This window comes from Rhinoderma darwinii, chromosome 2, assembly GCF_050947455.1.
Source record: "Rhinoderma darwinii isolate aRhiDar2 chromosome 2, aRhiDar2.hap1, whole genome shotgun sequence".
In the NCBI taxonomy this organism is placed as follows: Eukaryota; Metazoa; Chordata; class Amphibia; order Anura; family Rhinodermatidae; genus Rhinoderma; species Rhinoderma darwinii.
The window spans coordinates 120,807,003-120,831,258 of NC_134688.1; the positions used below are offsets into that span (position 1 = coordinate 120,807,003).

The 24,256-nt window shown below is 40.8% G+C and overlaps 2 protein-coding genes across 2 annotated transcripts in view; one reads left to right on the plus strand and one right to left on the minus strand.

The window, feature by feature from the left end:
- Window positions 1–24,256, minus strand: part of RB1 (RB transcriptional corepressor 1) — a 292,199-nt gene that overhangs the window by 84,463 nt on the left and 183,480 nt on the right. The window lies entirely within an intron of this gene.
- On the plus strand, window positions 13,827–16,235 carry LPAR6 (lysophosphatidic acid receptor 6). The gene has a single exon (XM_075850218.1). The coding sequence runs from the start codon at window positions 14,381–14,383 to the stop codon at window positions 15,419–15,421; it is 1,041 nt and encodes a 346-aa protein (XP_075706333.1). The 5' UTR covers window positions 13,827–14,380; the 3' UTR covers window positions 15,422–16,235.

The window sequence follows — 24,256 nt, forward strand, 5'->3', positions numbered from 1 at the left end:
TTTAAAGTAACTGGTTTACTTATGTTCACAGCGGATTTCACCCTTTTCAACGTAGAAGGCATGAAATCTGCATGGTAAAAAAAAATTTGCAACAAATCTGACGGAAGGGTAACTACACATGTGGAGGATAAGTTGGAGATATTTCTGCAGCAAACCTGCAGTAAAAGCCACGTGTTTATTGTATATTCACTGTGTATTTCACCCCTTCTACATTGAAAAGGGAGAAATGTACTGTAAACATCCGTATTCGAATAAGCATACTGCAGATTTGTTTATCCGCAGCATGCTCAGATTTCCTTGTGTTAAACTTTTTGCTGCATGAAGATTTGTTGAAATCTCATCCACATGGCTGGTTCTGTAACCCGATGCAGATTCTCTGTGCGCAAATATTCACGATATCCGTCCTGTGTGTTGGAGCCTAAAAGATAAATAGAATCTAAGTACTTACTAAAATACATTATTTCTAAAGTAACTGCAAGTCAAATAGGGTTTGATCAAGCATTGCTTAGAACAAATATTTAATGTTAGTTATCAAATAGACTCAACAAGTCTATATTCAAGTGATAGCTGGTTAAACAAACTAAAAAGTACTAAGATACTTTCCAAGGTCAAACGCCATCAATTTCAACAATCAGTTTATTGCCAGAAAGGGACAAATTGGGTTAATGTGCAATTTTTTTTAGAATTAACAGAGAAAAAACATCACTGATTGATGGGAAAAGGGGGTGGAAGCATGACGCTAGACCAACATGTAAAATATAACAAAGTAGATAACTTGTTTAGCTACAATGAAATACACTTCAAATACTAGACCAAAGAAATTATTTTGTTCCCTAAAATTAAAAGGCAATGAGCAAAGGCAGAACAAGCAAAGTGAATCCAATTACATTTGACTATCAAAGTTTTGTCCTTATAATTCCAGTTAGTTACTTATACAGTGCGGTCTGTAACTGTAAGCAAATCATATGTTCAATGTTTTACATAACACAAAGATTAGGTAACAAACAAAAATGAATAGTAAATGAGACGTGCTATTCTAAAAAGCTCAGACCGGTGTCCTGACTAGAAGATATAATAATTTGGTTAAACCCAGCCTTGGAAATTGTTTATAAGGCCATGTTTACATGTCATGCTCCGTTCTGCAGAATTTTTATTTTGCCAAATCGGAAGTTGGATCTCGCCATCCAACATCTAATCAGCAGAAAACAGTAAAGCATGGGTTCTGTGGGTCAGAATGTGGGTGAATAAAATATTTCTTTAATGGGGGAATGCATGTTGCACTAAGAAAGAAACTCGCAGCAAGGTCCGGGATCTTTTAAAATTGTTGGTTTTGGGCAAACTTCTGTGTTGACACAGCTTTATCACACAGCTGGAGAAAACCTTTCTGCTAGACTTCGTAGCACATATGTCCTCAATGCCAAATATTCTATTGGGAACCAACATTCCTGAGATGATACGTGTATACAATTTATCTAGTTATATATTTCAAAGGTACACTGGTATTCATGCCATGAAACCCATGAAAGTATTGTTTGCATGCAATTCAGTCTAATGTAAAGTGCTACTGATTTCCTACAGTTCTTACATGGGTAATTTACCGCTCAGTAAGAAAATACATTGCTCTGAGGGGGGAGGATAAACGTAGTAAGTGTAGGATGAATGCCAATGCCATGTTACACCAGATCTCCTGTCGCTGCATTGCAGCTACTGTTTTGCCAGCAGTCACTATCAAGTGTGATACATGGTAATACTGACTGGCCACGACCTCAATTTAGAATTTTTGGTTCCAATGAAAGGCACCAGTACTCGGATCGTGTGACCTTGAAATAAGCGCAAATTCACTACCACATCTTCTAAACATTCATTTATAGAGAAGCTCCATCTTAGCAGTGGGAATATGCAGATAATCTGCAACGCTGGGGGTCATTCCAAATTTCCTGCATTTGCCTTGCATATCCAACAGCAGCTTACCTACCATGCCAAACTTGCTTCAATTTTTCATCTTGGCATTTCGGAACTAATAACCTTTTTAATTTTTGAATCAATGCAGCAATAGGAGTTTTTTTTTTTTTTTGCAGGACAAGTTGTAGTTTATACACGTACCCTTTTGAGCGGCATATAGGTTCGTACTTAATTCTGAAAAGAGACTATTTTTTATAGGCTAAGGCCTGTAATGGATTTGTTGCAGATTTTTAGCAACGTTTCTGCAGCAAAGTCTACACGTGTTACGTGTGGATTTTACTGCAGATTTCATTCCTTCTGTTTTGGATATGTTCACACGTACAATAAGAAGTGGCTGAAAATTATGGAGCTCTTTTCAAAGGAAAACAGCCTCTGATTTCAAGGCGTTTTTAAAGCGGATAATTAAGCTTCTTTTAATTTGAAGCGTTCTTTTATAGTGTCAATGGAAAATCAGCTCAAAAAACCCCTCAAGAAGTGACATGCTACTTCTTTTTACAAGGCTTTTTTTTAATCCAGCATTGTAAAAATACACCTCATGTGAACAACACAGTATATTTCCCATTGAAATCAATGGGAAACGGTTTTCAAGTGTATTTTAGGGGCATACGACAAGGCGTTTACGCTCCAAAATCAGCCTGAAAATAAGCTGTGTGAACATACCCAAAAGGATGAAATCCACAGTGAATTCCAGAACAGAATGAGCATGCTGCAGAATTGAAAATCCACAGCATGCTTTTATTTCAGTGCGGAAAAATGTTCAGCAGCGTGTGGATGAGATTTGTTAAATCTCATCCGCTTGCCTGCAATAGTCTGCTCACAAATCCAGATGGAAAATGTGCACAAAATACTCTACATGTGCAGGGGGGTTAAACCCACATAAAATAATGATTTACTCATTTGGTACCAATTCTGAGCGATTTCATGTTTTCCTCTCCACTTACATCCATAGCTACATTCAAAGCTCTGCTTGTTTCTTGTTATGGGAATACTGAGCATTGTAGAAGCTAAGCGGTCACTTGTCTGATTCTTGACTAACGATAAACGGTTAGGGGTTTTCTGCAGCAGGCAAATATGTGGAAGTGGATATGAATGAAAAACACATAAGGCATTAAAAATAGCTAGAAAATAAGACAGGAAAGATTCAATCGCACAAGTGCAAACTCGGATGTGAAAAGCAGACGTTTTTCACGTCCGAGTTGCACCCGTGCGGGTCCCATTTTCACAGATCCCTCATAGACTTGAGTCTATAGAGGAATCTGTGAAAACGGAAGAAAATGGGACATGTTCTATTTTTCCACGGACCATTCATATGCTCTATTGAAACAACGGTCGTGTGAACGGCCTCATTGAAATACATGCGTCGGTGTGATGGCCGTTGTTTTAACGGCCGTCACACAGATGTATACTACGGTCGTCAGAATTCGGCCTGAAGCAAATTATCTGTAAGGAAACTAACTTACGTGCACAGGTCATGATAGGGAGACCTAAAATACAGGTTGGTTTATAAAAAAAAAAGAGCCATATACATTATGAAAAGTAAACTTTCTGGAGCTTATCAGAAATGGAAGTATTTGAGACAAGACCGAGCTAGCGGAGGAGTGATTTCCTACAAAAAGCAGACTTCATTTCAGAAATTCCAAACTAGAAACTTCATGTTAGAATATTTGCACCCAGCATCTCTCAAATGTAAGGGCGATTTTAAAGCAACAAAGTTCTATTAAAGGATCAAAACTTTAACCCATTCACTGGTAGGCTCTAATGTACACAGGGACAGCATGACAGTCTCCCTGATGCCAGAAATCATGGGGGGGGGGGATCCTTGCATGCATGCTTATTGGGAATTGGGAGAAATAGATGTTGGCCTAACACACATTAATTCCAAAGTCCAGTGTTTGTCCCCCCTGCACAAGGAACAGAAATGCACAAAGCCGCAGCGGATTACAGTACCAGAAAATCAGAGCCAACTGCGGAATTTTACATTTTAAAATGGACAGCACACGGACGTCATCCGCGTGCGGTCTGTGTTTTTCACCCACCAGTTGCTAAAGAAATGATGAGGAAAAAAATAAAACACCTTCAGTTTTTTTTGCGGACGTAAAAAACGCGTGACATACGCGCGTAAATAACGCAGACACGCGCTGAACACGCGCTGGCATCTCCACACTGAACTGCAACGCAGGAAAAACGCTGCGATTTTTATGCACGCATAATGGACAGGCTCGTGTGAATTAGGCCTTTGGCTTAAACTGGATGGATGAATCCAGCCTAAGACAGGAGTGGATACAAAAAAGAGACACGTATAAGTCCTTCCACTACACTTTTTCACTTGTTTTCCACATTTTTAAGAAAAATGTATAAAAAAAACAGCTGCACCAAAACTACGTTTGAATCCTGCCAACTAGGGCTGGGCAATTAATAGAGAAAAAAATAAAAATTTAATTCTGCTCAGATAACCGACGTCATCTTGCGTATGAAGTTTTTTCTTCCCGGTTTCAACTGTATCTGCGTCCTCAGGACCTAACGGCCCCCTGCTCTACTCGGCACAGACAGGCGAGAGGACGTCACTGCCTCGTGCCTGTCTGTACTGAGCCACTCACGGCTCGGTGCAGAAAGACACGATGACGTCACTACCTCACGCTTGCTTGTGTTGAGCGGCTCGGTACAATCAGTCGTGAGGCAGTGACATCATCTCTCCTGTCTACGTCGAGCCATGCAGACTGGAGGAGCAGGGGGATCTCCTCCACTCGTCATTGGAACTGGGTTAGGTATTTTTTTTTCTTTTATTAGGCACTATTGGGCCTGTGGGGGCGCTATGAGGCCTTATACTGCGTGGGGGCAGCTATGGGGAGCTTTTAACTGTTTGGAGGGCAGCTATAGGGGCATTATACTGTGTGGGTGTGACTACTGGGTCATTATACTGTATGGGGCAGCTATGGCGTATTATACTGTGTGGGGGACACTATATTGTCTGCGGGGAACTATGGGACATTACACAGTGTTGGATGCAGCTATGGGGTCATTATAATGTGGGAAAACAACTTTGGAGGCATTATGATGTGTGGGGGTCATTACTGGGGCAATATACCCTTTGGGGGCAGCTATGCTGCATTACACTGTGTGGGGGCAGCTATGGGGGGCTTTATATGGTGTGGAAGCCATCCATAGGGGCATAATACTGCGTGGGGAAGTTATGGAGGCATTATACTGTGTTGGGGCAGCTATGGGGCATTATACTGTATGGGGCATTATACTGTGTTGGGGCAGCTATGGGGCATTATACTGTGTTGGGGCAGCTATGGGGCATTATACTGTATGGGGCATTATACTGTGTTGGGGCAGCTATGGGGTATTATACTGTGGGGGGCAGTGTCAGGGGTTATATTATATACAGTGGCATACCATACAGCAGGCTCAGGGGATATTAATTCAATAACATAGCATGCAAATATTAGGCGTGGCATACAAAAAAGGATGTGGCCTAAAAAAAAATCGTTCAATTATCGTAATCGAGGTTACATGTTCAATTAATCGTGATTTTTATTTAAGTCATAATTGCCCAGCCCTAAATGGAACCCAGAAAAATTCCACCATAAATCCACATTTATGACATTCAAATACACAGGGGTAAACGCCCCGAAAAACAGCTGAAAATACTGGGGGGCTGAACGGCTCCAAACATCTGCCCATTGGAAACATCTGCCCAATAGGAAAAACGGCGTTCTGTTCCCAGGGTGCGTTTTTTACGCGGTCGTTTTTAACAGCGCAAAAAATAAGTGCATGTCACTTCTCGAGCCGTCTTTGGAGCCGTTTTTCATTGATAATAGAAAAACAGCTCCATAAACAGCCGTAAAAAAACGGCTGAAAATCAGGGGCTATTTTCCCTTGAAAACAGCTTCGTATTTACGGCCGTTTTTGGTTTGCCGTGTTAGCCTTATGCTAATGGATTTCTCCAGTTTTTTCCTCTAGTTCAGACAACGTAATTATATAATGTAAAGGTATGCATCCCACATAAATTAATCTGCACTGACTATAAACATCCTAGTATTTGCACACAAAGCATTATATTCTGGTCACTATACTAGATTTTCGGGAATATCCAGGGACAACATATAAAAGATTCTAAAAGAGAGAGGGACAAGATAAAAAAAAGGAACTGTGGTCTAAGGCCCCATGCACACGAACGTGCTTTTGCGGCCACAATTCCCCCGAAAATCCACGGGAGAATTGCGGCCCCATTCATTCCTATGGGGCCATGCACACGACCGTGGTTTTCACGGTCCGTGCATGGCCCGGGAGCCTGGACCGCAGAAAAAACGGGCATGTCTTAGGCTCATTGAAAATAATGGCCGCGGCCATGTGCATGGCCCGCGATCTGAGGGCGGCTCGCGGCTGACAGTCCGCTGCCGGCCGACCCAAAAAGCACGGCCGTGCACATGGCTACGGTCGTGTGCATGAGGGCTAACAAGAAAGGTTCTCTTTGATGTGATTACTATTCATGAAATTGGTGAGAACGTGAGCAATGGAACACAACGTCGGTATGGCTATAATTTGCAGAAAACTCAAGAACCAGGTTTTGTGGGTAGCATGTGTGTGTACGTGATATTTCCGTCAAAAATTATTTAAAAAGACGCACAGTAAAATTTTTAAAAATAATTCCATTAAAAAGTGGTTTTATTTAACAAAAGTGTAAAAAAAGAAAAAACAATACACACTTATGGTATCTCCATGATAGTAATAACCCAAACAATAAAGTTAACCTGTAATTTAAACCGCAAGGTGAATGCCGTAAAAGAAAAAAAGGAAAATACACTGGAAGAATTGCTGTTTTTTTACAATCAATACGTCCCATGTACCCCAAAGTACCAATGAAAACTCGGAAGCAGTTTTTTAAAAACGGCCGCGAAAAAGAAGTGCATGTCACTTCTTGAGCCGTTTTTGGAGCCGTTTTTCATTGACTCTAGAAAAACGGCTCCAAAAAAGTCCGTAAAAAACGCTGCGAAAATGCGAGTTGCTAAAAAAACCGGCTGAAAATCAGGAGCTGTTTTCCCTTGAAAACAGCTCCGTATTTTCAGACGTTTTTAGCCTAAGTGCACACAGGGACCTTATTCAACGAATTAGGTGACTTCTGGAGTTAATTGGTTTGGGCACACCTTATTTAGGGGTTTTAGGGTAAGGCTACACGGTGCGTCGTCAACGCGGTTTTGTTGCGTTTGAAAACCGCATACGGTCAACTGCATGCGTTTTTTGTCTCTGTAATGCTGCAGTTCTGTTGCTCTTTTAAAGGAAATAATTTGTTAGGAGCTTCTTGTATATAGTTCATTACAATGCATTGAAGAACTGTTAGGGTATGTGCACACACACTAATTACGTCCGTAATTTACGGACGTATTTCGGCCGCAAGTTCCGGACCGAACTAAGTGCAGGGAGCCGGGCTCCTAGCATCATAGTTATGTACGATGCTAGGAGTCCCTGCCTCGCTGCCGGACAACTGTCCCGTACTGTAATCATGTTTTCAGTACGAGACAGTTGTCCTGCAGCGAGGCAGGGACTCCTAGCATCGTACATAACTATGATGCTAGGAGCCCGGCTCCCTGCACTGTGTTCGGTCCGGTACTTGCGGCCGAAATACGTCCGTAAATTACGGACGTAATTAGTGTGTGTGCACATACCCTTAGGGTATGTGCACATACCCTTAGGGTATGTGCACACAACCTCTTTTCAGACGTAATGGAGGCGTTTTACGCCTCGAATTACGCCTGAAAAAACAGCTCCAATACGTCGGCATACATCTGCCCATTGCTTGCAATGGGTCTTACGATGTTCTGTGCAGACGAGCTGTCGTTTTACATGTCGCTGTCAAAAGACGGCGCGTAAAATTACGCCCGTGGCAAAGAAGTGCAGGACACTTCTTGGGACGTAATTGGAGCCGTTTTTTATTGACTCCAATGAAAACAGCTCCATAATTTCAGACGTATTTGGCGTTGTCGTGTGCACATACCCTTCGCAAAAACACAAGCAGTTTAGCAACAACATTGGCAGCGCGGTCAGTAACTGCATGCAGTCGGACATTATGAAGATGCCGTTAACTGCATAAAAACCACATTGTAATATAATAGCAGCAGTCTGTCCATAACAAACATTTCACCATTCACTTCTATTGAAAAATGAATCGCTGCAGTTTAAAAACGCAATATAAACGCACCGTGTGGCCTTACCCTTATAGCAATACTATGAACTCAAAGCTGTCCAAATTTTTTTTATTATTTTTTTATTTTTAATTCTACTGCAACAATTTGGACATTTTATCAGATACATTATATAAAATTTAGTTCAAAATCCATTTTAATTCCAGGTTATAGTGCAACTAAGCGGGAAAACCCCAAGGGGGTGAATACTTTGGCAAGACACTGTATGAGAACCTATTTTGCATTATGTCCACAAAACATTTTTTGTAAAAGTTTGTCAATTATAGGGATACGTTCACACAGAGTTTTTTTTCCACGGTTTTAGTCTTGGAAACCGCAGCAAAAAACGGGAGCGGAAAAAAACGCTCACGGGAAAAATAAGCGACATGCCCTTTCTTCGGGTGTTTCCGTCTCTGACCAACCTTTGACATCAATGGGAGGTAGAGAAAGCGTTTTTCGCCCGTGCCGCTCAATGGTCATGGCCGAAAACCTCCACGAAAAACGCGGCAAATAGCGTGCAGGCAGGTCAAAATCCCGACGGAATTTTGAGGCAGATTTTTTTGCCTGCGAAAAACTCTGTGTGAACAGGGCCATATACATTAGATGAACCGCAAAACGGTGCCATTGAAAAATACAACTCATTCTGCAACAAACAATCCCTCAAGAACCTCTGTCGATATGGTTTTTGGAATGCATATATAAATAACAAAATAAAAAAAAATAGCGGTGTTCTTAACGCTTTAATGACTGTTTTGGCCTTACTGACCAAGACATTTTTCATTTTTTCATCCTCACACTCCAAGAGCCAGAACTTTTATTTTTTAGTCTATGTAGCTGTATGAGGGCTTGTTTTTTACTGCATGAGTTGTATTTTTTCAATGGTATCATTTTGGGTTACAAATAATATATGGATTAGCTTTTACAAATTTTCCCATATTTTTAATTTTTTTTAAAAAAAGAGGGAAAGCAAAAAAATAAAAAAATCCCAGCAATTCTGTTATTTTTTGCGAGTGTTTTTCCCCCCAATTTTTACCGTACGGTAAAAATAACATGTTAACTTAATTTTACTGGTCGATATGAATGTGGCCATAATGAATATGTATAGTTTCTTGTGCGTTTTAGTACTTTTGTACAATAAAAACTTGTTTTATAGAAAAATTAAGGGTCATTTTTTTGTGTCCACATTCTGAGAGCTATAATGTTTTTAATGTTTTTATTTTTTCGTAGGCGTAGCAGTTTGAGGGCTTTTTTTAGTGGGAAGAGTTGTTTTTTATTGGTACCACTATGAGGGTACATATAATTTGACTAATTTCTATTTTTATTTTTTTTGGGGGGGGGGGGGGGATGGAGAAAGAAATGAAACAAAACATCTGGCATTGATTGTTTTTATGTGGTATAAATAATAATAAGCTATCTTTATTCTACAGGTCACCAAGATTGCGTCAGTACCAAATATGTATTTTTTGTTATGGTGAACCATTTTAAACCATTACTTTTTAATGAAAAAAGGTCTATTATTTTTTTGTGGGGCTGGAGAAAACTTTAAGTAACAATTTAATAGATTTTTACTTTTTTTTGCCACTAAGGGACTTGAGGCAGCGATCCTTTGATTACATAATGCTTTGGAAACTTTGTGTTACGCTGACGGGCAATAATATTTAGAAATACTGACAACCTATTAGCAACCTCCGGAATGACTCAATAAGCAAATACTAAGCTGCAGATAGAAGAGAATAGATGCACTTTTACTATCGACTGCAGCATCTAAAGGATTACACTGCTGGGATTGGCAGATGCGGCAATACACTGGGCCATACCCACGATATAAAGCCCAAACTAGGCTGTATCCTTAACCCCTTAGAGACCAGCCTATTTTAGGCCTTGATGACCAAGCTATTTTTTACGTTTTTCCATCGTCTCCTTCAAAGAGCTATTACTTTTTTTTCTTTATCTGTTGACATACTGTATAAGGTCTTGTTTGTTTGTTTTTGGGGGGGGGGGGGGGGGAGAATAGAAAAGAACCAGCAATTTCGGCACACTGTTTTGCGTCCTAAATTTACGCCGCTTACCGTGTGGTATAAATAACAGTAAGTTTATTCAGAGGGTTGTTACGATTGCAACCAAATTTATGTAGATTTTTTTATGTCTTACTACTGTTACACAGTAAGAAGAGTAACTGCTCCCTGCTCTATTTATTTATTCCGATGCAGCGTCGTAAAAAAAGAAATATTGCATTGGAATAAAATAACACATTTTGTATAAATATAGTACAAATAGTACAAATATAAAAAAAAAAGCTTAGTATTATATCTAATGCCTCTTTCTCCACTAATCAGCCCCTCCCAACTAACTGTTCACTTACTAGTAAGTGGTTGCTTTTGTTTTTTTCGCTCACCCTAGTGCTGGATTCACAGTTAGGCCTTTTTCACATGAACGTGTGCGTTTTGCGCGCGCAAAAAACGCAGCGTTTTTTTTGCGTTGCAGTTCCGTGTGTCATAAGTGTTTGCTTCGTGATTTTCACACATATGCCATCCTTATGACACGGGGTTTTGATGTTTAGAACAAGAAATGAAGGAAGTGGTTTTATTTTTCCCTTCATTTCTTGATCTACTGTTGCGCGAATCACGCGCGACACACAGAAGAGCTTCCGTGTGCTGCGCGTGATTTTCACGCACCCAGTGACTTCAATGGGTGTGTGATGCGCGAAAAACGCCCAATTATAGGATATGTCGTGAGTTTTACGCCTCGAATTACGCCTGAAAAAACGGCTCCATTACGCCTACAAACATCTGCCCATTGCTTTCAATGGGTTTAACAATGATCTGTTCCCACGAGGTGTTATTTTACGCGTCGCTGTCAAAAGACGGAGCGTAAAAAGACGCCCGCGTCAAAGAAGTGCATATCACTTCTTGGGACGTTTTTGGAGCAGTTTTTCATTGACTCCATTGAAAAACAGCTCCAATAACGTCTGTAAAAAAATCTGCGAAAAACGCGAGTAGTTACAAAAACGTCTGAAAATCAGGGGATGTTTTCAGGTGAAAACAGCTCCGTAATTTCAGACGTATTTTGCTACTGCGTGTGAACATACCCTTAGAGATGGAGTCTGCAGAGGGGAAAACTACTAAAAAAAACAGAGTACAAGTTATATAATGGCTAGAAATAGTATTATTCCTCATGTACACACTTGACAGCTTATTCTGAAAAGTCACCTAAAAAGTTAGGCACTGGTATGTCTTAGTAACATTTTAGTCTCTGTCTTCTATTTAACATTGTGGGTTAATATTAATATCTCCTTCACATATACATTTTTATTTTGTAATGAAAACCCCTATATTAAAGAGGACCTGTCATTTCTTCTGACTGTCTTTTTTGGTAGATAATTATATCCCCCTTGAAATAATTCTGGGGCATCTTTTCTTAGAACTCAATGTTGTGCCGCACATCTGTTATCCCTCTTCGAATTTTTTTTTTTTTAAGAAATTGACAACCGGCTGTTACCAGTTAGGGGCAGTGGTGTCCCCACACAGACTGATAATGTCAATCAGTGCTAGAGTGACTCTGTAGGGACACATGCCTTTGACAAAGGAAATGATAACACCCTGTTCTCAATTTTTTCATAAATTTCTAAGAGGAATAACAGAGGAATGGCACAACACAGAGTTTTAAGAAAATATGTTCCGGAATTGTTATTTCAGGAGGAATACAAGTATTTACTAAAATAGACATCTCAGGAGAGAGGACAGGTCCTCTTTAAGTGCCCTGCTGAATATGTTTTTCCACCCTGACCTTTTTACTGTTATCTATCACAACTCTAGAACAGAAAACTGTGAAGGAGATCTGGAGGGTGTTATTAATGCATTTATCAAGACCACAGATTCTTCATGGGGCCCTACTGTATCTCCATATGCCTCCAATGTGATATGTCGTACAGCGGTTACGCTTTCTGTTGGAATGTGTTTGTATACAACAGGGGGAAAAAATAGCAGCATGCTCCATTGGACCCTGTATTAAGGCGGTATTGTCCCCTAAAAGAATTGCATGGCAGCATCATACAGCTGTGTCTATAGCTGCAGAGTATGGAACTGTAAGGACTCAGTCTGCCACTGTACACACACTGCTGTTGTATGCTTGAGGCCCCTAATTGTTTTTATTTTTTAACACCCTTCCAGCATAAATACATTGTGATTAGTCTTCAAAAATGTTGAGCATAGGGTATTACAAGTCCCAACAACAGAATCGCTGATCTTGTCAAAAATGGTCCTTGCATTACATTTACGCCAGTTTTATGATGGTAATGGCATTAAAAAGTCGCAAATAATGGTGCATACCATATCTGCGCAATAATTTGTGACTTTGTGCGAATTCCATACAGTTTGCATCATCATCTGCAGCACATCCCGTTTACACGGGGAGATGTGCTGCCAACAACTATGATTTTTTTGGGACCGCATGAAAGATACGAAACGAGTGTTTGCTCTTTGTCGGCTGATCTTACACAAGGCGATGCTCGGGAATGAATGTTTTATTTCCCTGATCTTAGGCCCAAGTAAAACGGCCTTTAGACGGACGAATGAAACGCCCCTCAGTAAATCTGCCCCATAGAATTTCTAAATTTTGTCTATCAACCATACCCATTTTTGAACGCATAGTGGTCCTTGCCTCTTCGAAAAATAAGGCATTTGAGTAATCAAATATTGTATATTCCCACAATCCTGAATCTTGGTGGTGTTATATACCTAAAAGCAACATAGCAATGATTACATTGCATCAGCAACAAGGTACAGATTTGTCATTAACCATATACTTACAAGTGACATACATGACAGGACCGGAGTTTTATCCTTTCTAAACACAAAGAAGCCTCTATAAAAGGCTTGTGGGCTGTTTACACACTGTGTAAAATGATGAGGCTGGAATCCCAAATAATGGCTCAACACATGTTTACCCTTCTCTCTATCCCAGCTGCTTTCTGACCTGGTGATAAGTGGAAGGGCAGCTCAGGAAGGGCAAGGAGGTCAGCATGGATCTTATCTTGTCAAGGTGAAATCTTTTCTTGGCTACAAAGTAACCAGTGTAAAATAAAGTAAAACATGTTTGAAACCTAAAATGTAGCAGATTTCATACACATGGCTGATCTAAAAACGGAGTTGGACCAACATAAGCATGGTAGCATTTAGTGAGCTGCACGAAAATAAAAAAAAGAAGAAAGCAATGTTCTTGCGCTACGATGTCAACTTTGGATGATGCTGCTATTCATATCATATAGAGAATTTGCGAATGTGATGTTCAATATTAAAAAAAAATGGCCACCAATTACTAACGTTTCAGATCTATTTAAATAACCATATAAAGGGGCCATAAGTAACAATGAAGACCAACACAGCGATATTACTAATCACAAACCTGAAAACACACATGCATGATTATAAGAGTATATGTATATATATATATATATATATATATATATATATATGCTTTAGCAGGCAGTTTGCACTACAGTGCGTTAAGAGTTAATGGATCACTCCACAGTATCTCCTGCCAGTCATTTGCAATCCCCTCAGGTATATTCCCAAAAGACTTTGTTTGCTTGCTCTGCTTTCAGTTTGATAATCTGGGCAGTCTCTAGTCTTTGTTTAGGGCCGGCCTCTTCCTGTGTTATTCAGGCTTTTTGTGTGTAAGGTTTCAAAGGAGCAGACGCTTGTACAGGCATTACACATCAGAGCATGCTGGATTGTGTTTCAACCTAAATCTTTGCCTTCTTCTTCTTCTTCTTCTTCTTTAAACCAACAAATTTCAACTGGAAACATCACCAGCAAGCCGCAGAAGATTCCACAAGTAATATTTCCATTTTCATTAGAAAGAGACAAGGAGACTGAAAATGTACTGCGCTCCCTCAACATCTCCCCGCACACAGCTGCTGAACGCTCAGTCTCCTACAATTGCCTCACCTTTCACTGCTCGGTGCAACTGAACTGGAAGAGCAAATCCGAAGGAAGCAATAAACGGACACACGGGAGATATGCATGATACAGCTTTCTTTGGAAAGGAAAAACCAGGACAAACTTCCAGGTGATGCCAAAAGCTTGTCCAAGAAGAAAGGCTGCAGTACATCCCACCTCTGCCCAACAGTGTGACGATACGCCAGTGGCACATGTATTCTGCCAAGGATTTGTGATTACAAAATTATCAACTAAAGGATCAAAGCTATTCCTGGGATTCTAGGACTTCCAAATATGATGGTAAGCGATAACAGCTCCGACACAAACTGTACAGCCGATGACAACTTTAAGTACACCCTGTATGGATGTGTATTTAGCATGGTGTTTGTTCTTGGCCTCATCGCAAATTGTGTTGCCTTGTACATTTTCACTTGTTCCTTAAAAGTGCGGAATGAAACCACGACATACATGATCAATCTGGCTATTTCTGACCTTTTGTTCGTGTTTACGCTTCCGTTTCGTATTTTCTACTTTGCGGCCCGCCACTGGCCCTTTGGAGATGCACTGTGTAAAATATCTGTCACACTGTTCTATACAAATATGTATGGCAGCATTCTGTTCCTCACCTGTATAAGCGTGGATCGCTTTCTGGCTATAGTATATCCTTTCCGGTCAAAGACCATCAGAACAAAAAGGAATGCCAAAATTGTCTGCCTGGCGGTGTGGTTTACAGTTCTTATGGGCAGCGCTTCTTCATCCTTTTTCCAATCAACAAATGCAAATAAAAAAAACACTACACAGGCTTGCTTTGAGAACTTTTCACAGGATACTTGGAAAACCTATTTGTCAAAGATTGTGATATTCATTGAAATCGTTGGATTCTTCATCCCTCTCATCCTTAATGTTTTCTGTTCCACAATGGTCTTGAAGACATTAAAGAAACCGGTCACATTAAGCAGAAGTAAACTCAACAAAACCAAGGTGCTAAAAATGATAGTTGTCCATCTGTTCATCTATTGCTTCTGCTTCATACCCTACAACGTTAACTTGGTGCTTTACTCCCTTATGAGGACACAGGCTTTTAGCAACTGCTCAGTGAAGGCTGCCGTCAGGATTATGTACCCCATTACTTTGTGTATTGCAGTATCAAACTGCTGTTTTGACCCCATCATCTACTACTTCACGTCTGAGACCATTCAAAACTCCATCAAAAAAAGAAACCGACCTATGAGGAAAGACTCTCGCTTCTCGGAAACAATGGCTACCGAAAATTTTATTCAGCACAACTTACAAACTCTTAAAGCTAAAATATTTGAAAATGAATCCACAATATGATGTCCAGACGACGAGGAGTTAAACAAAGAGAAAACTGGCAGTCGAACACCTGGATTACCACAGCAGAGAACGTGTTTGCAGGAACTAACAAGCCAAACCCTAAACCTGGGTACTTATCACAGAGCATTTATGTGGTGTTAACATTTTGAAAAATCGAATGGTACCCAAGCGTTGTGTATCTTATTAAGAAATCCACAAATGGTCAAAAACAAAATCGCGGGGCACAGGAGAATAAAAGTGATCTGGTATCTAATACAACCTTTAAAATGGGGAGGTGTCAACAGGAACATCCTGCTGTTGACTCTGGCTGTGATGTTACAAGAAATATACATGCCGACTCATTCAGTTCCAATGAGGTAGTGGCTGCCAAATTAGTTTAAAACTGTGTAATTGTGTACAAACTGTATGGCGTTGTGCTGGCTTTACCTCAAAGTATTTGAAAGAACTGAAATGTAACATTCATTTTCTTTCAAGTAGGTCTTGTTATTTGTGCATATGGCTGCTACATGCATATGGTGTAAGGACTTTGTCCCTGAATGATTTGCGTTCATTTTGTTTCTGTACATCAGTTCTGGGCGTAAAAATGTTAAACGTTGACTAGATCCTTCTTACAGAAGGCAACTACATTTAGTAAATTACTGAATATTTAAATAGTATTTGACTTGGCTCATGCTCTTTATGAACACTGTATATGCAAATCTACTTCACTCTGTAGTGACTGAATCATGAATGTATTTAAAGTTGGCATTTTTACCAGGAAAAACTGCTCAACGGATACTGGGTTCAATTAAACTTTCTTTAGTTTTAACATTTTAATAAATGAGTATTTTTTTTCCTACAATACTGCTCTATATAGGCAGGGCACGTCACTTTGATGTCAGTTAGAGCAGACCGATGTAAAGCTCAGGGGATTCCGCTACTAGAGGGCGCCCCAATAGCGCTATCTACAGGGTGGTGGTGTAGCACACAGGGTGAGGGGTGTGGCGCTATCTACAGGTGGTGGGGGTATGTGACACTATCTAGGGAGGTGTGTGGCACTATCTACATGGGCACTGTGGCCCTATTTGGGCACCATCTAGAGGGGACACTGTTGTGCTATCTACAGTGGGCACTGTGGCACTATCTATGTGGACACTATATACATGGGCACTGCAGTGTTTTCAGAGGGTTTGGAAAAAAAACCCTGACTAATTAAATCCATCCATTTTTTTTTTAACGCCCATGAAACACGCATTACAAATGGCCATTAAAAACTGACAGACAGACTGGAAATGAATGAAAATTTAGAGACACACTGATGCAATATGGCCATGAAAAGCATGACAGTTGATCAGTTTTTAATGGCCTTTTTTTTGTGTGAATGTAGCCTAATACATAGTTTTATTTAAAAACAAAAAAACAAAGTGTTCAAAGGTGATTTTGTACATAAATGAAAATAACAAACACATAACGGATGTAGTATTCCTCCATATAGTCCTATAAAAATGCTGGGGGGGGGGGGGGATCAAAACATTTTGCTCACAAAAAAAAAAAATGTATGTCTAATTTGTTGTTTGTGAAAAAACAGACACTGCCTGCGTGAAATCTGGGCATATGATTAATCACTTCTTAAAGGAGTTTGACTCAGGAAAGGTCTGCTCTGTTAAGACATGTCAAAGATGCATTATTACTAAGTTCAAGCAACTCCTTTTCCTGAGGGCAAATGGAAAAAGGTGATGTGCACATGCAGGTCAGTGTTCAAGTCTTTTTTTTTTTAAAACTAAAATTGCCTTTCCTTACCATCCACCCACCCACCCACGTGCTTCCACTAATCAATTCAATGTCTGGGTCCTCTATTGCGCTCAGAACAAAAGCCTCTGCTCCAGGGTGTTAGCCCCACTGAACACAAAAGGCTTCAGGATATCTCCAGCACTTGTTAATTGGGCTTTGCTTTACTAGACTGCATCGAAAATGCATATACAATGTAAATGAGGTTTAGACATAAAAAGTTCACATTAGATTTAAAAAAGTTATATCATAGGTCTATAGGGATAATTGAGGACTAAGTAAACCAGCACAAACTACTTACACGACAAAGACCTAAATAAAAATACAGCTGGATTTTAATAGGATTCGTTCACATCTGCGTCAGTACTTCGTTCGTGCGCTCCGTCGGACCTTTCAGTCAGGGGAACCCATGAACGGAATCCAAACTGAAACAAACAGAAACCGCAGGTAACCGTTTGCATCACCATTGATTTCAATGGTGACAGATCCGGTGCAAATGGTTACTGTTTGTCACCGTTGCTTAAGGGTTCCGTAGTCGACTGCGCAATTCATTCTGTCAAAACGACGGAACCCTTAAACAACGGTGACAAACTGAAACCATTTGCACCGGATCAGTCACCATTGAAATCAATGGTGATGCAAACGGTTACCTGCGGTTTCTGTTTGTTTCAGTTTGGATTCCGTTCATGGGTTCCCCTGACGGAAAGCTCAGACGGAACCTATGAACGGAGTCCAAACGCAGATGTGAACGAAGCTTTAGCAAACTTGATTAAGTGTGTCTGAATCAACCTGGTATGTTTGGCAAACTTTATATAAAAAGAAAAACCTCAATGCATGAATCACATCTACAATATGACCCTATGATATCCCCGATATCCACTGCATAACAAGTCTTTAAGCCAAGTGGTTTTCAGAATATAAAACATTTTCTAATTTGTTTTTGTTATAACAATGCTGCAGATCTAAACTCACCAGAGCACAGATCAGGTTATTGGTATCATGTGCTAAACCTAAAATGTACACACAGCTTCTTAACATGTATTATTGTAGAATTCATCTGAACACGATCATGACTGATGGCTACATTGGACCACTTAATTTAGTGTAGTAAATATGGCTGCATGCACGAACAGCTCAGTTGTGCTGTAAGGATTATAGACTTGTTCAGACTGGTATTTTCAATCTTTTCAAACATTGTCCTCTGTAGTGTTCTGCTCGACATAGTAGCAGAATAACGAGAAACTGCAAGTGCCGGATCCGTCGCATGACGGAGACCAATGGTGTCATGACTAAAAATCCATTGACTTCAATGGGTTTCATCTGGTTTCTGCCATGGTGTCCGTCATTTTACTGGAAAAAATAGCACAGTAGAATGTTTCAACTACAGATTTTACATGCGGATTTTGCAGCAGATTTTTATGCATGTCACCCTTCACATTGCAAAGGTTGAAATCCGCTGCATATATCTGAGACAAAATAGGCGTACTGCATAAGGATAAGGCACCACGGAGTGCCATTGACCCGGCCACGATGTGATTGCCATTTTAATTGTTAGTGGCCACGCAGTGTTGCGGGGAAAACTGCTGTTTACCTGCTATATCATGCGGCCAATACTAAATAGACCCTTAGGTAATGTCAAAATTGTTCCAAATAAATGTCTCCATAAATATGGTGTAAAAACATTTTTACGTTCATATGACGACTGTCACGTCACTGACAACTTTTATGCATGACCCCCACTATATCTGAATTATAGCTTAACCTCAAATATTTAGTACTCTACTGAGAAGAAACAGAGCCATCATTTACAGTGTACTTATCCAAATATGCTGCCAGATCCAGTACACAATGTAGAGAGATATCCCTAAGTGGTGTCAGAGCAGCAGTACTACAGATAAAGACACTGGGAACATGGGAGCTGACAGTCTGACAGTGAGACTGAGGATTTACAGACTAGCGGAGGAAAAAGATACAACTACCGATTCTAGATACAGCTATCCTGTCTTATTATATAAAGTAGTCTGCTCTCCCCTATCTACAGTCAAAGATTTTCATTCTATTAAATAGGTATTCTTTGGGAAATTTGTAAAACTTTAACTGACCTTAGTGTATTTAGTTGTGGGCCCAACATTTGTCAGAATCAATGAGTGAACACACTGCGCAGTATTGTGGCATACATTGGTAGTGATGCCAGGATCACACATGCAGTTAGATGCCGCTTTTGGCACCAAACATGGGAGTGGACACAAAAGAAAGGAGATGCAGCAGTCTTTTCTTTATACTTTTACTTTCTTTTGGATCCACTTCTGGCTTCAAAATACTTAGCCAAAAATTGCATCAAAACGGTGTGTGCGATCCTGCCATTAAACAGCTACTGCACTTTATACAAACTACCTAGAGAAGGGCAGTGTAACTATATCCGTTGTGTCGATCATGTAAGTTGCATGACCGAGAAATCGACTTTCAATGGCCCTGGCACCACGGTCGCGAGTGCCACTTTATGGTCTGAGTGACGGCTCTAGCATCCAAATCAGGAGACTGCTAGAATCGTCACTCAATGCAGAGGGGAGAGGCTGGTAGTGTTCTCTGAGGAAAGGGGGGGGGGGGGGGCACTTGAACATCAATGGGCCGCCTCAGTGGCAATTGCAATCGCAGCGCCAGGCGAATTAACACTTCGATTTCTCTGTCATGACTGACATAACAGATATTGTTACACTGCCTTCCCCCTCTATATATCACGGTTAGCAGTTCTGAGGGCTCAAAAACTATAGCTAGGCCACTGGATATTAGATAAATTGTCTCAGCAGACAGTATAACACATGACAGGATTAGATACATTGGCTCCGCAAACCGTATTACAAATAAGATTAGATACAGCGGTTCAGCAGAGAGTATCACACATGATAGGCTTAGATACAGGGCTCCAGAAGTCAGTATCTAAATACTTACCCTCGTAGCGTCTAAATCAAGACCTCTTGTTTGAGTCAGGGCCTTGCTGGGCACCGCACTGGAACCTAATGCCATTCAGCGCCACAACGTTATGTGCACTGCACATACAACATCCTCATGCAAACTGGTGTCCAGAACCAGCGCTGCGACCAGGGTGAGGAGGACTCGACTTAGAAGTGGGTAGGCTAATTATATGGAGATGTTACTATAGTAACAGGGGCCCGTGTAGTTTACTACAGTGACTGTGGACAGACCGGGATTATGGGTCCCCCTGGCTTCAGGACCCGAACGCAACTGCGACCCCTATAGCTGCGTCACTGGGGGTGAGATAACATTGGCTTACAATATATAATTTAATAATTTTATTGTTAGCCGCTGCAGAAACTGACCCAAGTGACTTGAGGACTTCTGCACAATTCTCTGCGGTTAGAGATGGGGTGAGATTTATCTTCTACGCTGAGAGGGGTACCTGTGAATTTGAAAGAGATAAGTTGTGCATAAATGGCAGAGATGAGTCCTTTGGGTTCCTGCATACGTAGAATTCCTATTAAGGGGCATGACGAGATGCATGGACGAGGAGCAGGAAATTGTGTATTCAACGCATGTCTCAACTGGAGAAATATATAAAAACCTGTGCGGGGTATTTGATGAGAGTTTCGTAAGAGGTCAAAAGAAATCAGAGAGTCTGCCGAGATTGAATAAAGCCAACTTAACCCAAGTGTTTACATTTAATGCACTGGCACTTTCTTTCACCCCCATGATGGGTATCCCCGGGTGGGAATATTACTTATAGGATATCGAGGTGCTTTAGAATATCATTTATTTGAGAATAGCCTTCTGTGTACTGTGTTTTCGTAGGTATACCTACTTTGCTATATTGAGATTATTCTACTTTGATCCTCTGACATCATTTTGCATAGGAGATGCACAAGACACTTTTCTGACTAGCTTTTTTGGTCACCGTCTACTCTACCAATTGTATAATTTCTGGAGTCTTTGCCTTGCTTATGAGTTTTATCATGTATTTACTGTCTTATATGTATGATTAATAAAAAAAATTTTTTATTTTTATACAAATTGGACGGCTATATACTCCCTTTTCTTTGACTTTTTATATATGGAGTTGTCTGTCAGCGACGGATGGGAGGTTGTTTTTTGACCATTACCTAGCCCTGAATAGATGTGCTTTAGGAGTTTGTGTAATAGTAACTTGTGTAGAGGTAACAATTGCCAGGGGTATCTAGCTGAGGATTCAAACACAGCCCAGAGGGAAGATGATGTGCAATGTGATGCTCAGCATTAGGCAGCGGAGAGTCTAATATCAAATATTTTAAATATCACAGTCGGCCCCTAAATAATACATCTGAAATGGCCGTAGCTATGCGTAGTTTGGGGCAACCTTTCCCTATATAAAAGGGGAAACATTCATATTTATAGTATGGAAATGTTTCTATGGAACCGCCACTTCTGAATGCTCAAGATTGTATAACATGGGGAAGATAATTTCAGAAGATTAATTTTTCTGGTTAACGAGAGAGACAAAGAACTAAAGCCAATGGTTCAGCAGCAAATGCATAGCAGAGGGGCAACAGGGGTCATCCTTGAAGCATTTCTCTATCCTGTACAAAAAGCCGCTGAAAGAAATCCATTAACCAAAATCTCTGCACTTGGTGAATTAGAAATTACAGATATCCAGTGGACAAAGTTGGCACAGAATCCAATGCGACGTAGCACCATGAGCAGATTCTGCCATTCAATAGCGTCAAATGCTTTGGCGGTGTCTAACGCAGCCAGAGTCCAGTTATGATGTGTGGGTATATTTACACTAGTCTTTTCTTTGTTTTTACTGCGGTTTCTGTTGCGATTTTTGCAATCGTGGCATATAAGAGCCAAAACTAAAAACGGAATAAAAACAAACTAATGTAAATACACCCCCATCAGATCTTGCTCTTGTACCAAGCCCTGCACGTGTCAGTGAGACATGAGCAGAACAGAGTTAACAAAAAATTATTTTAGCTGCAAAATCCTTAAACTTTCCAATCACTAGATTGCTGCACTTCACCTCTCAATAAACAAAGATAACTGAACACCCTGCTTATTAATGCCACTATAATAAAAATAATAGGGCCCTTCAGTTTTTCCTTTCTGTGTCTTTGGGGTTGTGCTATAATGGACTTGTTTGTGCTTGTACAGGAAACCATTGGGAGGGTCACACCCCTAGCTGGGTTTAACCTGGGTGATTCAGTGCAGAAATAAAACACATACGTGAACACACTAAATATATAGGTTAACATACTATGCCAGTTACTTCATAGTTCTGACTGCTTTCTCACTGGGTGGGTTAGTGTGTCAGATATTACTGAAGAAAAACAACATACAGTGAAGGAAATAAGTATTTGATCCCTTGCTGATTTTGTACGTTTGCCCACTGTCAAAGACATGAACAGTCTAGAATTTTTAGGCTAGGTTAATTTTACCAGTGAGAGATAGATTATATATATAAAAAAAAAAAAAGAAAATCACATTTTCAAAATTATATATATTTATTTGCATTGTACACAGAGAAATAAGTATTTGATCCCTTTGGAAACAAGACTTAATACTTGGTGGCAAAGCCCTTGTTGGCAAGCACAGCAGTCAGACGTTTTTTTGTAGTTGATGATGAGGTTTGCACACATGTTAGATGGAATTTTGGCCCACTCCTCTTTGCAGATCATCTGTAAAACATTAAGATTTCGTGGCTGTCGCTTGGCAACTCGGATCTTCAGCTCCCTCCATAAGTTTTCGATGGGATTAAGGTCTGGAGACTGGCTAGGCCACTCCATGACCTTAATGTGCTTCTTTTTGAGCCACTCCTTTGTTGCCTTGGCTGTATGTTTCGGGTCATTGTCGTGCTGGAAGACCCAGCCACGAGCCATTTTTAATGTCCTGGTGGAGGGAAGGAGGTTGTCACTCAGGATTTGACGGTACATGGCTCCATCTATTCTCCCATTGATGCGGTGAAGTAGTCCTGTGCCCTTAGCAGAGAAACACCCCCAAAACATAATGTTTCCACCTCCATGCTTGACAGTAGGGACGGTGTTCTTTGGTTCATAGGCAGCATTTCTCTTCCTCCAAACACGGCGAGTTGAGTTAATGCCAAAGAGCTCAATTTTAGTCTCATCTGACCACAGCACCTTCTCCCAATCACTCTCAGAATCATGCAGATGTTCATTTGCAAACTTCAGACGGGCCTGTACATGTGCCTTCTTGAGCAGGGGGACCTTGCGGGCACTGCAGGATTTTAATCCATTACGGCGTAATGTGTTACCAATGGTTTTCTTGGTAACTGTGGTCCCAGCTGCCTTGAGATCATTAACAAGTTCCCTCCGTGTAGTTTTCGGCTGAGCTCTCACCTTCCTCAGGATCAAGGATACCCCACGAGGTGAGATTTTGCATGGAGCCCCAGATCGATGTCGATTGACAGTCATTTTGTATGTCTTCCATTTTCTTACTATTGCACCAACAGTTGTCTCCTTCTCACCCAGCGTCTTACTTATGGTTTTGTAGCCCATTTCAGCCTTGTGCAGGTCTATGATCTTGTCCCTAACATCCTTAGAAAGCGCTTTGGTCTTGCCCATGTGTAGAGGTTAGAGTCAGACTGATTAATTGAGTCTGTGGACAGGAGTCTTTTATACAGGTGACCATTTAAGACAGCTGTCTTTAACCCCTTAACGGTCAGTGACGTACTATTACGTCATGGAAAGCGCCCTGTTCGCGCTCCATGACGGAATAGTACGTCTCGGGAGTAACGGCCATCCTCCCGACACATACAGGAGCTGTGACAGCTGCTGTCTCGTACAGCAGCTGTCACAGCTCCTACAGCGGCGACCGATCGCTGTGTACCCTCTGATTAACCCCTGAAAAGCCGTGTTCAATAGCGATCACGGCTTTTTAGGGGTTAAGCTGCCATCGCCGGCCTGCTACACGATAGCGGCCGGCGATGGTGACTATGGCAACCGGACACCAAACAATGGCGTCCGGCTATGCCATAGACGGAAGCCTAGTGGGTCCTGACAAGTGGGTCAGTGAGTAGCTGACAGCTCTAATACACTGCACTACGTATGTAGTGCAGTGTAT

Bases quoted from the DNA above. Each gene is read 5' to 3' on its own strand.
- LPAR6 (XM_075850218.1), top strand. From the start codon at position 14,381: ATGATGGTAAGCGATAACAGCTCCGACACAAACTGTACAGCCGATGAC.